At 49.9% G+C, this 15,500-nt stretch overlaps 1 protein-coding gene across 1 annotated transcript in view; it reads right to left on the bottom strand.

The window, feature by feature from the left end:
- Positions 1-15,500, bottom strand: part of Adcy1 (adenylate cyclase 1) — a 116,395-nt gene that overhangs the window by 45,916 nt on the left and 54,979 nt on the right. Inside the window, exons 5-8 of the mRNA XM_038310528.1 lie at positions 11,673-11,800; positions 3,999-4,157; positions 3,007-3,148; positions 1,739-1,894 (exon numbers count right to left, since the gene is read on the bottom strand). Of these exons, the coding sequence (XP_038166456.1) occupies positions 1,739-1,894; positions 3,007-3,148; positions 3,999-4,157; positions 11,673-11,800 (585 nt within the window). The remainder of the gene's footprint in view (positions 1-1,738; positions 1,895-3,006; positions 3,149-3,998; positions 4,158-11,672; positions 11,801-15,500) is intronic.

The raw sequence follows: 15,500 nt of genomic DNA, 5'->3' as shown, positions 1-15,500 counted from the left end.
TTTGGTGGTAGGGCTACAGCCTCGTAGTGATACACAGAGTAATAGAAAGGGGTTAAATTAATATGTAAGAGTTAGCCATGCCGGGCGGTGGTGGCGCATGCCTTTAATCCCAGCACTCGGGAGGCAGAGGCAGGCGGATCTCTGTGAGTTCGAGACCAGCCTGGTCTACAAGAGCTAGTTCCAGGACAGGCTCCAAAGCCACAGAGAAACCCTGTCTCGAAAAATCAAAAAAAAAAAAAAAAAGAGTTAGCCAGTAAGAAACTAGAGCTAATGGGCCAAGCGGTGATTTAATTAATACAGTTTCTGTGTGTTTATTTCGGGTCTAAGCTAGCTGGCTGCCAGGACCAACAAGTGGGCTCCCTCCCTCCAACAACAAGCTGGAGTCATCAGAGAGGAAGGAGTCTCAGCTGAGGAAATGCCTCCATGACATTCAGCTATAAGGCATTTTCTCAATTAGGGATTGAAGAGGGAGGGTCCAGCCCATGTGGGTGGTGCCATCCCTGGGCTGGTGGTCCTGGGTTCTATAAGAAAGCAGGCTAAGCAAACAAGGGGAAACAAGCCAGTAAGCAGCTCCCCTCTGTGGCCTCTGCATCAGCTCCTACCTCCAGGATCCTGCCCTGCTTGAGTTCCTGTCCTGACTTCCTTCAGTGATGAACAGCAATGCTGAAGTGTAAGCCAAACAAACCCTCTCCTCCCCAACTTGCTTTTTGGTCAGGGTGTTTCATCGCAGCAATAGAAGCCCTAATGAAGACAGATGACAAAGGTGGAAAAAAAAACTTTCCAGAAAATAGAAGGAAAGAGCTCAGGGGAGGGAGGAGTTCAGTCAGTTCAAGAGCTCCAACATCCAAATAATAAGCCTTCCAGAAAAAATAATAGAAGAAAGTGGAGGAAAAGAAACAGCAACATAATTCACTTCCAGACAGATCCTCTGGGGACATTGGGTACCAGTTACAAAGCGACCTAAGTGGAAGTGGCTGTGTGGCCAGAACACAAGATGGGCACCAAGGATGGACAAGGGCACACAGGAACCATATCGCAGGGAACCGGAAGGGCTCTGAATTAACAGTGGCCCTGGAAGGCAGGACCCAGTGAAGCACGCTGGGAGAGAAAGAAAGCACTGCCAACTGTGATAGCTGAACTATTACTTCACACCACACACACACACAATCGCCTACTACCATAAGGACACAGCAAGAAGACAGTTCCTACAAGCCAAGAAGAGACTAGGCCTGCAGGTATCCTGACCTGGATATCAAGCTTCCAGTGAGTGAGTGCTTGCGGTTTACACCTCTCAGACTGGGCGCTTTTGTGGTGGCAGGCTGGGCTGGCTAACATACCCAGCTAGAAATCAAGGCTGCGTCCTGCCAGCTGAACCTTTTACACATGCGAGTACCCCCCCCCAATCACCTCCTGTACCCTTTTCACGTTCCACATGTAATGTGAGAGGTAAGGTGCATGGGACCACAGAAGCCCATGGCGACAGGAAGAGAAAGGCTCAGGAGGAGCAAGCTGAAGATTAGAAGGCTAAGACAGCAGACCTGAAGGACTACCCAGAGCTCCTTAGACAGCACGTGGGGAATGTGAGCTTAGACTTGGATACATACAAAATACGAATCAACATATAGACTTGTGCTGCGTCACATGATCAGACAGGTATCACCGGTGAGGAGTGTCCTAGCCAAGCTGCACCAGGCGGGAGGAGAGAGAGCAGGGCCCCAGGACCCTCAGTCACACCCACCTTGTCATCATCCTCACAGGTCATTACGTTGGAGAAGGGGATCTCCGCTTTGAACATTTTCCGGCAATGCATGAGCTGCACCAGCAGGTAGCAGACAGTCTTGAACTTCATCCTCTTGGCTGGTTTTATATCCGACAGAATCAAGCCTGGAAATATCTATCCAAACACAAGGGGAGGGGAAAACATTGTCAATGAAGCAGATCTTGACTCCCAGGCTGGAAACATAACCTTAACAGTGATAGGAACTAGCGGGCCCTGAGATTAGGTTGCTTTGGTACCTCCTGCATGCCAGGTATCCAGGAAACTATACAATCGCTGTCACACGCGTCTGCACCCTCAACTAAGCCCATAGCTTCATGGGAACAGGCACATTCACCTAACCCATCACCTAAACCAGAACCTTCATCTTCAAGAGAACCACCACCCACCTAATTCGTCATGTGAGGACCTACCTACATCTGCACCCACACCTTCACCTCAGCCCACACCCTCACCTCAGCCCACACCCTCACCCGAAAACACACCCTCACCTGAGTTCACACCTTCACCTGAGCACACACACTCCTCCTGAGCTCACACCCTCACCTGAGTTCACACCCTCACCTGAGTTCACACCCTCACCTCAGCCCACACCCTCACCTGAACCCACATCCTCACCTGAGTTCACATCCTCACTGACACACCATCCTCACTGAGCCAGCACCACTACCTCAACAAGTACAGTTACCTGAACCACTTCACTCATCTGAGTTCACACCCTCCTCTGAGTATACCTCTCATCTGAGTCGGTACCATCTCAGTCCATACCATCTAATCAACTTGAACGGTCACCTCAGCCCTGGAAGCATCTCTGCCACCCTCAATCCTAACCACATCCTCTTTCTCCTGGCAATGTGACCTGAAGCATCCAACACAGGATGGTCAGAGTTCCCTCCAGCACAGCGTCTGTAAGTTCACAAAGATTTGTACCCCAGCCTCTTGCAGGAAGTGCAAGGCCACTATACAAAGGAGTGAAGGGCCAAAGACAGGAAAAAGAACCCAAAGTGGCACAGTCAGGCATCCCCAGATTTCTGACTCCAGACTCCTACCAACTCCTGTCTCTTCTCCCCTCCTATATACATGAGGCAAAGCCCTGCACCCAATATCTCTGGGCCCACATCCGGGGGGAGCAGTCAGGAGAGCAGGAGGTGAGAATAAGCGTCTCTTTAAATCTCTGTTCTGTAAAGCCAGGCTGTTAAATGACTGGATGAGGGGAACTGGCTGCCCACCTTTCTCCGATGGGATGGCACAATAAAGAAGGTCTCAATGTTGTGAGTTCTCAGGAAGGTGTTCCTCTCGTGGCCATGACCTGGCTCTACCTCGTAGTCCCCATTCAGGCATGCGAGGGTCGTCTTTGTGATGTGAACCTTCCTGTGAGAGAAGAAAACACAGCTGAGTGTGAACTCACACGTGTGGCTGTGCAGGGACCTGGGTGAGTGAGGCACTCGCTGGGGTCACAGCAGAGGTTATTCTGCTCGGGGCAAGAATCCTGAGGTATCCACACTCATGTTCCAATGCATGGGTAATCTGGTAAGGAAGGAAGGCCCAGGCAAGCCAAGAGATGGGCACACACCCAGGAAGGCAGAATAGGGCTGGTGAAGGATCAGGAAGAGACCCAAAGGAGAGAAGGAAATAGTCAGAAGATTCTAATACAGAAGATGAGAACCAAACAGAGCAAAAAAAAAAGAAATGGGAGTCCTCCATAGCCAGCTCAGTGAGGAGCTACAGGTCCCGGATGCTGGCAGCCAGGACAGAGGGCAGTGGGAAATGATATGGGAACCCCCACCTGCCTTGTTTCTCTGCCTCACAGAATTCCAGCTACCTTTCTAGACCAGCTCTTTCTAGGCTTTATGAATCTCCTGTAGGAGAAAGCCTTGAGTTCATGGTTGAACTCTGCAGCTGACTGAAAGACGGGCAAGCTGGCAGAGCATGACTGACAGCCACGAGGGAGCCTTTAAAAGTCAGGGCGCTGTCCATGCACAGGTGTGAGAAAATAAAACACAGAAGCAATAATAAGACATGAAAATACCCCATATACCAGGATAAAGGCCCCACGCATGTCTGGTCTGATCCGCATTGATTTTCTGCAGATGTGTACTGGATCTCAGCTGGGTCCCCAGAGGGTCAAAGCAGAACTTACCCAAGTCCCCTCGGGATCAAAGCCCGAAATGAGGACTCTAACAAAGGGACTCAGCCACCTTCCACCCCAACTACAACTTACCCGGGTAAGCCAGCAGCCTCCATGACATTGGCCAGGGTCACGTCGTTGGACCAGACGTCGTACTGCCACTTGCGTAGGCCCAGGACACCGCAGAGCACCCTGCCGGTGTGCAGCCCCACACGCATGTTCAGGTCCACTTCAGTAGCCTCAGCCACGGATCTGGAACACACGTGCAGAGGGCACAGGGCTGAAGGCTGCCTGGCAGCTCCCCCAGGGGGCTATTATGGCCGCACCACTGGGGAACAGACTGCGTGCGTCTGGAAGGTGGCAGGTGTGTGGAGGTCCGATCGGAAGACACCAGCACATCTCTGCCCCCTTGGGAGGTGAAGCCTCCCCACATAGCATCCTCCTGCCCCTCCCCACCCAGGGAAGTCCTCAGAAGGAAATGAGCCAAGAACTTCAATGTGGATCTTCTCTCCAAGGAAACAGCTCTGGGGAGGTGGCTGAAGGCAGATCCTATGCCAAGGGAATTAAGGACTGTGGAACCAGTTGATGTGACCAACTGAGGACACATTACTCTTGCTGTCACAGAGACACAAGTGTCCTGGCGTGTGAGTGTGGCTCTGCCAACATTAGCTCTGCCAATCTCTGGACTTTTGCTTCAGAGCTGTCCTGGTGGACCTCATTGCAGGAGATGTAAGCCACCCCTTGCCAGCTTTTTCTATTCCACTGATAGAGAACACCATGGGATGCTCCATAAAGGACTCTGGGAAGAACACCATCCCTTCATCACTGCAGGCATACGATCACATGGCAAACAGTGCAGCCTTCGGTGAGCCTCCGCCTGCTCCACCCTGCTGGCGGTCACATTTTCAGTAATAAAATAGCATGCGTGCATTGGCCCCGCCCTGCGTCTGGCTGAACTTCACCCTGACTTCTGTTTACAAACTGCCATCCTGCTCCCACCTGGAACACCTGCACAGCACATCCCCATACCCTCTGGCCTCCCCTCGGGTCCCACAGGTTCTCCCCTGAGGCATCTTCCAAACAGGACAGCTGCCCCCTGTCTCTGTGCTTGGGTAGGCAAAATGCCGGCGCCAGCTGCAGCTCATGGGCCAGGCCCTGAATTCCTAGTACGCAATCCAAATCCATTTCAGCAACCCTAAAAGTGCATGTGGAAGTCGAAATAACACTAAGTTTTTAAGACCCATTTTGTTTTATACATTCTGAGTGAAACTTTTAAAATTTTAACTTCCTTCCCAGTGGTCTTCCAATCTTCAATAAGAGACGCTGAGACAAAACCCTAAAGAGAAAGTCGGCATTTCCAAACCCACATAAGCAACGTTCCTTCAGACAGACACCTGCCCTTCCTTCTGGAGCATGTTCAACATTTCCATTTCCACAGCCACAGAAGGTAAGACAGCCTAGGAACTGCCGGGACAGGCACTTGCCCGTGTCCACAAACGTCCACAATTATCTTGAGCCTTCCAAGCCAGTCGTTCTGGATCCCTGTGAGCTGGGATCCGCCGAAGCCCCAAGGCCCCACATGTCTGGCATGTAACACCTGCCAACACTCAGTCGGTCTTTCCTGGCATCTGGCATGTCAAAGCTGGCAGCACCGAATCCATAGCACCCAGGAGAGCATTTGCTAAGGAAACAGCACAGCCAGCTGTTCTGCTGGGGCTCCTCTTGGCTCCCTTCTACCCAGGCATGTTTTGCCCAGATCCAACAAAGCTTTTACTTCATTTCCAGGACATTAGAATTTCTAGACCTCGCCTGCTTTCTTTACCCTATATTTCTTATTTATGGTCTCAGAGTGACTTATTTATCACAAGTATTTTCTATGAAGGAAGAATGTGGTCCCGACCCTATTTGGTGCTGGATTCCAATAGGAAGCAGCCCACCCTGAGGTGCAGGCCCCATCCTCCTTTCGGGATACACAGATCCTGGAGTACAGATGAAAGGACAAATCTGGGCTCTGTTCAAGGAGAATTTACTGAGTTCGCTGCTCTTGGCCATTCTTCCAGGCACTGTGGATACAGCTGTGCACACAACAGAAAAAAATAAAAGGCTCTCTAAAAGGTGATTTGCTGTCCTCTAGGCGGAATTTCCCAGACGCAGTAATAACACAATTGCCTGAGGCAGCCCCCAGCCTCCATCCTAGCACGATGAAGAATACAGCAACCCCTTCCACCCAATGGGATCAAACTTGTGCCTTTAACACATGGGCTCCTAAGTTCCCCTCTGGGGACTCGACTTTGCCATCTATAAAAAGGCAACCATTGGTTATAACATACAGGCTTAGAATCCCCAGGTCCCCAAAACAATATGACAGAATTTTTGTCATGAGTGGAATTTGGAAGCATATAAAGCATCCTCCACTCCAGAGAAAACTCCTTCTTAAACACACCCACAGGCCGGACTCTAAAATCCAGAACCCAATAATTAGACAAAGCAGTTCTCAAGGTCAGTATGCACTGAGAAACCGTGTCATGTGCTGTGGTTCACAAAGAGTCAGCCTGGGTACGAGAACTTTAGCCTAGAGACTAATAATTTATTGATGTCACAAGCTTTCCCTTCACCAGGTCACTGGCACATGAGGGCAGGGGAGGGGGCGTGAATTTCCCAATTTAGCATAGCAGAAGAAAGACACACAGCTCAAGAGCAAGGCCAATAGATAACATCTATTTAGAAAAAAAGAACATTGTGCACTTGAAATGCGCGGGGAAGAATAATTAGGTCACTGTTCCTATCCCACTTGTGCCAGCAGGGGCTTCCCCGTGACGTGGACAGACTAGTACAGGACCACGGGCAGCACGGTGGAGGGAATCCTGGGGAAACTCTGCCGCAGAGGGCCTCCCTCTTCTTGGGATGGCTCCCTCTGTCTGGGTAGTAGTGAGTCATCCCCTGCTGAAATCCTCCCACTCAGCTACTCCTTACAGGCACCATTTCTCCATTCACCACCAGAGGAAGAAGCATTCAAGGAAAACAAAGCATCACCCAGGCTGGGAACCAGGAACTCAGAGGCTCCTCCACATCCTCAACAACCAGAGGTCCTGGGGTCACTCAGGAAAAGTGGAGGTAGGGTCCATTGTGGGAGGAAAGGGGTATAATCAGAACGGGGAGGAGGCACAGACCACACTGGATGGGGGGAGGAGGAATACTATATCACCACCAGGAGAAGAGTTCCAGTGACCTCTGTCCCAAAAGCCTGTTCTCAGGGACATGTGGGAAGAGAGCTTCGGAGGGGCTATTCTGAGGCCAGAGCAGCACAGAAATCCTTGAGACACCCAGCCGAGGGTAGGGTGGAGGTAGACTCACTCACTGGATCCAGTAGGAGCCCGCTCTGCCAGCCCTGGTACAGCAGCTGAGGAGAGGACTCTAAAGCCCTTTCTTCTTAGGTAGTGCATCACAGAGACGGAAAGATGAGGAGAGCAAATGCTCTCTCTCTACACTTTATGCGCCCTTACCATCCCATTCTGGGTCACTTCAGAGCTGTCTGTGGTGGCAGGCCTCAGACAAACAATACCCTTGACCTCTGAACCAAGCAGTGGCAAGAACACAGGCACAGATACCCTGAGTTTAAAGGTTACAAAAGAAAAATAAAGTAAATGCCGGTGTCTCTTCTCCCCATAGGAATGAAGAGTCTAGGATGCAAACTAACTGGACGGTTACACAGCCATGGACAAGGAAAAGGCCCTGAATCCTCTAGCCTGGGGAAAATTCAGGACCAGTCTAGCAAGAGCCTATCTGCATTCGCACAGGACCAGTGCCTGCCATGGCTGTGGGCCTTCCTTCTCTAGTCCATGCTCCTTCCCCGCATAAGTCCACCCTACATGCGTAAATGTCGAAATGGACCGCCATGCTTTCAACAGCCAGCAGACCCGGCGCGAGTGCCGCAGCAAAGCCTCCTTTGTACTTAACAGCTGATCATGGAGCCCCAGCCCAGCTGGGTCAGGGGATAGTGGCCTCCTACCCCCCTTCATCATTACACCATGCATCTAAGAGATGTGCAAGAAATAGTTCCAGAATCTTCCAATAACCATGCTGGTCTTTGTTGTTGTTGAGTTTTTTTTCTTGGGGGGGGAGGAGGTTCAAGACAGGTTTCTCTATGGCTTTGGAGCCAGTCCTGGAACTAGCTCTTGTAGACCAGGCTGGCCTCAAACTCACAGAGATCCACCTGCTTCTGCCTCCCGAGTGCTGGGATTAAAGGTGTGTGCCACCACTGCCCAACGCTGGTCTTTGAGTCTCAGAAAGCTCTCTGTTCAGTCAGAATTTTCAAACTTAACAGAAAACTTGTGGCCCCTGAAAATGGCACTTCTGGCCCACAGGCTCAGCTATTTACTGGTCACTGGGACACACTGTCCATCACTCAGGGATCTTTGGAAAAGGAGGTCATTTCAGAATCAAAGAATCCACACTGTTGAAGCCTGCTAGCATCCTCTAGGTACTGAGAGTTATTCCTGGTTCAAATGGCTCCAGACAGAAGGAAGATGCAGCTAAGGGCACAGGCACTGCCCCCATTTTGGGGCATGTGGTGCAAGGCCCAGCATGGCACTCAGCACATGCACGAGATCCAGCGCTTCCCTGATTCTCCCGAGTTCTTCTCCAAAAACCACGGTGTTCCCCAAAAGCTCCCGATGCTCCCCTCCAAGGTGAAGGAACAAAACCACATGAATACCCTGCTTTGCCTAGGCTTGCTGGTCCTCTTGGTATGCATGCTATGTCTTGTGTCTTTCACCCCTCTGAAACGGGCACACACAGGCTGGTATGGCCAGCAGGGAAGGTGTCAGTTGCCATATGGAATCTTCCTGGGAGATCCAGAGGCCAGCCAATGCCAAGTGCACATGGGCCATCCCTGGCTCTGCAATTCCCACAGGAAGAAGGGCTATTAGGAGTCTCTTGGATGAACTCAGCTGCTTGTTCCTTACAGTCCAGAGCCAGAAATTCAGGTCACAGAAATACTCTGGGCTCATGGGATCTTGAGGCTGTAGGATTTTCAGATGGAGTGGAAAGCAGTCTAGAAAGGCTAGGACAAGACTGCCCAGCCTCGGGCTCTCCAGTCTCTCATGACAAAGCCAGAGTCCCAGTTAAAATACTGGAGGAACAGTGAGGAGACCACAAAACAGAGCACACTGGGCAGGGTGGCAAGACATCGGCTCAGCAAGCAGACGTGGCACTCCACAGAAGGGGCTTAGAATCGAAGCACATGCCCACCTCACAAGAGAGACTAGAAGGAAGGGAAGGCCTGAGCCCCATGTGAGGAACCAGGCTCCTGACCACAGAGAGACCGGGTGGGAAATAAAGCTGCCAGAGAGCACAGGCAGGAAGGGCACCCAGCTCACAGGGCACCAAGCCACTGCGAGTCGCCCAGTCCCCCAATCAGCTGGAGCACCCTCCTAACTTTACCTGGGTCTGCGCAGTAAACCCTCTGTCTCAGAGCTTCCTTTTACAAAGCCTCATTATATCCGAATCAGGTCACACATCAGACCTGGTAAAATATGCGCTCTGTCTTTAGATGATATATACTGTGAAGGGCAGTGCAGAGCGGTAGACCGCAGCCAGGCTGGGCTTCGGAAGATAGCACAGGCCCCCTGCTATGCTGGGCCTGTCTCCTACAGTCACAGGGACACCCCCTCTGAGGACACAGCTCATCAATCACGAGGCCCTAACTAATGGCCTGAGATGGAATCACCCATGTCAAATCCACAGCTCCCAGCCACAAGGTTTCGCCAGTCACTCCTCCTTTTCCTCTTTTGTCATTAGCGGATATGAATGTAGAAACAACGGTTCCACTATGACAATTTCACACATGTGTAGACAGAATGCTTTAATTCTCCAATTGTTTCCTAATTTAAACACTAAAGAGAAGAGGAGCCTGAAGACGAGATGACACTACCTCGTCTTGGTTGTGCTGACTTAAAGAATACATACTGTTCTTTTCTTGGCCATCTGTCCTGGACTCGCTGGGCTCGTGGCCAACACCAAATTACCATCCTTGGAGTCAGTAAGAGTATGGTGTCATTGGATATGCGGCATATGTGATACCAGATACAACACATGGCACAATACACTGATGCACACATGATAAAATATGATACATGGTATTATGTGAAACATAGTTAGATGGTAGAGGATGTAATAAAAACAAGGGGTGGTGATGTGACAGGATAGGGAACGTGGCTAGAGAGACCTCATGAAGGCTTTGCAGCTCAGGGCCTCGCAGCTTTGAGCAGCAGTGGGAGTTAGCTGTCCCTTTAGCTCTGGTACCATCTTTCCTTGGAGAGGCCTTGGGACCCCTCACTGTCCAGGTACAATGCTGGTTGCCTGCTTAGCCTGATGTTTGTTGATTTACAGTAGTTGAGAAAGTTGCAGGGAACAGTTGGTTGGTAAATTCAAGCATAAAATTGGGTCTAAATGGTGGAGTGTTTTCAAAGTGGATGCTATGGAGCTGTGGGACACAGGCAGATATGTTGTGTGTTGCCGCATATGATATATGATAACAATAGGTATTTTTAATTTTTTTTATTATATGTGTATGGGTGTTTTGCCTGCATGTATATCTGTGGGCCGCATGCATGCAGTGCCCATGGAGGCCAGAAGGGAGCAGGTGTCAGAGCCCTTGGAATTGGAGTTTCTGAGCATTGTGAGCCACCATGTGGCTGCTGGGAATCAAACTCAGGACCTCTGGAAAAGCAACCAGTCCTCCTAACCCACTGAGCCATCTCTCCAAACCCTATTAGTGATCTGATGATGTGACCCGTGGCACATGACATAACATCCTTCCAGGAACAAAAGCCAGTCATCACCAGGCATCTTCCCCTTATCCCCTTTCAGCAGAACGCTTCTTCCAGCTGCTTTTTCCCAGGGCAATGGCTCAGCATCTGGGGGTGCATGGTAGACACCAGGGCATTTTTCCACTCACAGTCATAGAAAGGAGCTCAGATCAGCTCCCAACGGCGTTGGCAGGAGCAGTCCTGGAGAGCTAGTCCCCACAGAGCCAACTTTGGTGCTCAGGGCAACCCCAGCACTGGCTCCTTCCTTACACCTGCCCCAAAGCCCCAACTGTGCAGACGCTCTGTGTGCATTCTTGCATGCGACAGCCACTTGACGTCTTCCTTGAATAATGCTTATGCTAGTCTTTCCATTCTAAGCATGGCCTTCACACCAACCCTCAAAACATCTCATGGAGATGACCTGCCACTCCAGCTGAGCTGTCTGGATTTGGATCTACCTCCATCCGTAGGTCCCACACCTGGGACACATCTCCATCTCTGACAAGGGCAGCTGAGGCAGACCATAAAAAGGTTGGCTGGGTCTCACAGGAGAACCCACTCCATGGGAACTCACATACCCAGACTCAGGCCTCTCTCCCCACAGAGCACCAGAGGCAACTAACTGCCTGGAAGAACACTGGCTGGCTTTGAATGGGCTTCTGCCCTCAGCTTTCCTTGGTGCCTCACCAAGCTGTTACAATGGTCCCTTTGGGGCACACTAGACACGCAAAGGGTTTCTCTGGACAGAGAAATGCATCATAGACTGAGAGGATGGCTCACCAATGCATCATCCCCAATGCACCACCTCCCAATGCATCACCTCCAATGCATCACACCCCAATGCATCACCCCCAATGCATCACCTTCCAATGCAGGTGAGTCACTCTGACCCAACCCCCTCCTACTGCTGCCTCAGCTCTGCAGCCTGAGACAGACGTGCTAACAGTGCAACACTTACGTGATGGTGTCGATCATGTCAAGTCCCATCTCCACACAGCAATGGGCGTGGTCAGTCTTGGGCTGGGTGAGGCCCGACACGCAGTAGTAGCAGTCCCCTAGGATCTTGATGCGGCGACAGTGGTTTTCCTTGGGGCAAAGCACAGCATAAGATCATTGACAGAGTTTCTGCCGGTGAGCATGCGTGCATATGGCCTTCAGTGGCCAGGGTCAGGTTCAAAAGGGTGGGCCCCTCACGACCCCCAATACCTTCATCTCTTGCCACTGAGATCGTTTATCTCTCCCACCTTCTCCATTTAGCCACCTGTTAGATACATACCCCCATCCACTTAACTTACACAGCAAGCTCCACCCCAACCATGGTGCAGCCCTCCTGGAAACCACGCAATCCAGAAGAAAGTCCAAGCCATACTCATAGAGATGTCTCTGCAGCTCCGAACCTCCCACCCTGGAGCACACTTTCTCATTTATATTAAGACATGAAGAACGCATGCTGAGTCTCCCGCGTCTGAAACGCTAAAAGCCAGAGGCACAGAGCACTTCAGATCTTTTTCTCTATTGTCGGCTTTAGAAAGACGGGCATAGCCTTTGCCGGCCAAGCATGCCCCATCTAAAAGCATCACGTCCCTAGTTTTTGAGTGTCACATGATGCTCAAAGTCTTAGCTTTGGAAGCATTTCACAGTTTGGATATTCAGGTTAAGACTGCTCACACTGTGATGGCCCCTCTGAGGGAAATCATTCTCAGTGTCCCTTGAACATCCATGCAGGTGGCATGGACAGCTCCTTAGGAAGATAAGAGACACTGCAACCCAGGAAGCATGTGTGGATTTCAGTAAGGATCAAGTCAGTCAATCACACACTATTCTGAAACCTGACACATACTGACAGATCCATATATCATTGTGACTGTCTTTTTTATTTCAAGGAAATCATTAGACTCTGCAATTCTAGAGCCAGGGAAGGAAATGACTCTGTGGGTAAAGGCACTTGCCACCAAACCTGACCACTTGAGTTTGAACACTGGGACTCAGAGTGTAAGGAGAGAATTGTATCCTGCAAGTGGCCTCAAACCACACACACTTGCAAACACGCACACACACACACCACACACACACACACACACACACACACACACACACACGCACACACCATGGCACCCTTCCCATACACATGCAAAACAAAAGTTTAAAAGGTAATTCAATTAAGCCAGGTGGTGGTGGTGCACACCTTTAATCCCAGCACTTGGGAGGTAGAGGCAGATGGATCTCTGTGAGTTTGAGACCAGCCTGGTCTACAAGAACTAGTTCCAGGACAGGCTCCAAAGCTACAGAGAAACCTGTCTCAAAAACAAAACAAACAAAAAACAGTAATTCAATTAGAACGGGTAGTTGAACACAGGTGGTATGAGAGGGGGATATTGGGGATAAATGGCTTGAGTGGGGATATGGAAATTCAGGAAAGGATATGGTAGTGGGTAGGTTAGCAAAACTAAGGCTATGTGAGCAAACCATATGAAATCAAATAGTTTCTAAATTAATTTTCAAATATACTATATATTTTAAAGGATTTGAACAGAAGCACACTGTATAGTGTGACAACATGCTTCCAGAAGATATGAGTAATTAAATGGAAATCTCAGTGCCAAGTACTGGATATTCTCTATGAGTTATATTGGTCATAGAAGCCCCAAAGGCACCACAATAACACATGCCATGAGAACTGCTCTTGGTTGCCCACAACAACTATACAGTAACTCTATAGCTGAAGACACCACTCACTTTGGAAGCAGGACCCAGAAATCAACTTCACCCAGGAAGCGCTCCCTGCTGGCTAGCTGCCACAGTGCCACAAGGAGCTATATACAGACTGCCGGAGGAGAAAAACATCAATGTGTACGCCAGATGTGTACACTACAATACTGACCTGCTGGCAAGATGTGCCACTGGCGCAACAGTGGCACGATGGTTATGCATGGCACCAACTGCTTTCTGGCTAAATATGAGCCCCCCACTCCCCAGGAGGGAATCTATGCCTCGTACTCTATACATGGTCAAAAGTGCATGACTGGAGAGACCATAGACCCTAGCAGGGAACTTAACTGTTGCTGTTTTCTTAAATGGTCATACTATCAAACTGCGCTATATCCTAAAATTTTATGTTTATACCATAGCTGCGGGCTTCTCTCAACTTCGGCCAAAGATGCTTCCTTCTACAGTGGGTAGTATTTAGCTAATTACTGGCGAATGCGTAGATTCATAACTGGTCATTAGCTGAGGACAAACAGCACTCATTGTTCAACGGTGGGTAGGTCATCTCTAGCAAGCCGCCACCATCCAAGGCTCGGGACCTTCACGGAAGAGGGGGCAGAAAGAATTGTAAGAGTTGCAGGATAGGGAAGAAATCTGTGAACTGCTAGCTTGTAGACAAGAGTCATGCCGCATCCAGATCAACTAACAGCAGCAACCGTTATCTGTCAAGATCAAGCAGGTCGAAATCCCAGCGTGATGGGCCAGGGCCCCAGAGGATGTGCCCCTATTGGAAGAGACATAGGCAGTTAACCGTGTTGATGGAGACTCCCTCTCCTTTGGGACATGGCAGCTGATAGGTTGGCCATACTGCTGTTGATGGCCTCACACTCAGGCACATATGGGCAGCACTAATTAGATTTGGAGATAGTAATAGCAATGAGAAAGGGGACATGAAATTGGGATGGAAATGTATTGGGGATCTAGGGGGAGATGGAGGGAGGTAGTGGTGGGTGGCTATGATCAATATCCATAGTATAAATAAAATTTTCAAAAAAATAATTTTAAAAACTTTTGAAAACACTTCAGTTCTCGAACAGCTCCATTTCGGGTCCCCTTAACATCTGGAAATAATCAAGGCATTCTCAAAAAACCTTTGCACAGGTCGGTTACAGCTGTTGACATTTGCCCAGAAGCACTCACACGGAGAAATTCTGAACAAATGTCTTTTAAGATAATAGTTGCAAAAAACCATCTGCAATACAAGCTAAACTCAAGCGAGAATCTTGCCTCTGGTGACCACTCCTGGGGCTCTCTGATACCAATTTTCAGAGCAGACAGTCAGAAGATTTGGTCCACGTCCACATCATGCTAGGGTATCCAGGAAGATGTTCTTGCCTCATGCAGGCCACTCAAATGAGGACGGACTTCACAGGCCATAAGACACTTTCCCTGTGTCCCACAGCTTCACAGTGTCCACTCTGAAAACAGTCCACCATTTAGACCCAATTTTACACTTGAATTTACCAATCAACTGTCCCCTGCAACTTCCTCAACTACTGTAAATCAATAAACATCAGGCTAAGCAGGCAACCAGCATTGCACCTGGATAGTGAGGGGTCCCGAGGCCTCTCCATGGAAAGATGGTACCAGAGCTGAAGAGACAGCTAACTCCCACTGCTGCTCAAAGCTGCAAGGCCCTGAGCTGCAAAGCCTTCAAGAGGTCTCTCTAGCCACCAATGACAATCTGAGAAGTGAGTGCCATCCGTCGTGCAAGTGGTTCCACACCAGCTCCTTCCAACTCTGGGCTTCCCTCCACCCATGATGCTTCAAAAGAAATGGAACATCTCCAAGAAGACTGGCTAGTACGGAATCTGTTCCCAGCCAATGCAAGTGTTATATGGAGAAGACCAAACATACCACACTGTGCAGAACAAAGGGACAACACAGGGATGCTGAATGTGACCGTCACCTCATGGTGCCACCAAGATACATATGGTGAGACTGACTACCTCAGGGACCGAGGCCAGAGTCCTTGAGTACTGAGCACCACAGACATGCACACATCCACACATCATGCATG

The sequence above is a fragment of the Arvicola amphibius genome, chromosome 1, assembly GCF_903992535.2.
Source record: "Arvicola amphibius chromosome 1, mArvAmp1.2, whole genome shotgun sequence".
NCBI lineage: Eukaryota > Metazoa > Chordata > Mammalia > Rodentia > Cricetidae > Arvicola > Arvicola amphibius.
This window is presented reverse-complemented; position numbering and strand designations above follow the sequence as displayed.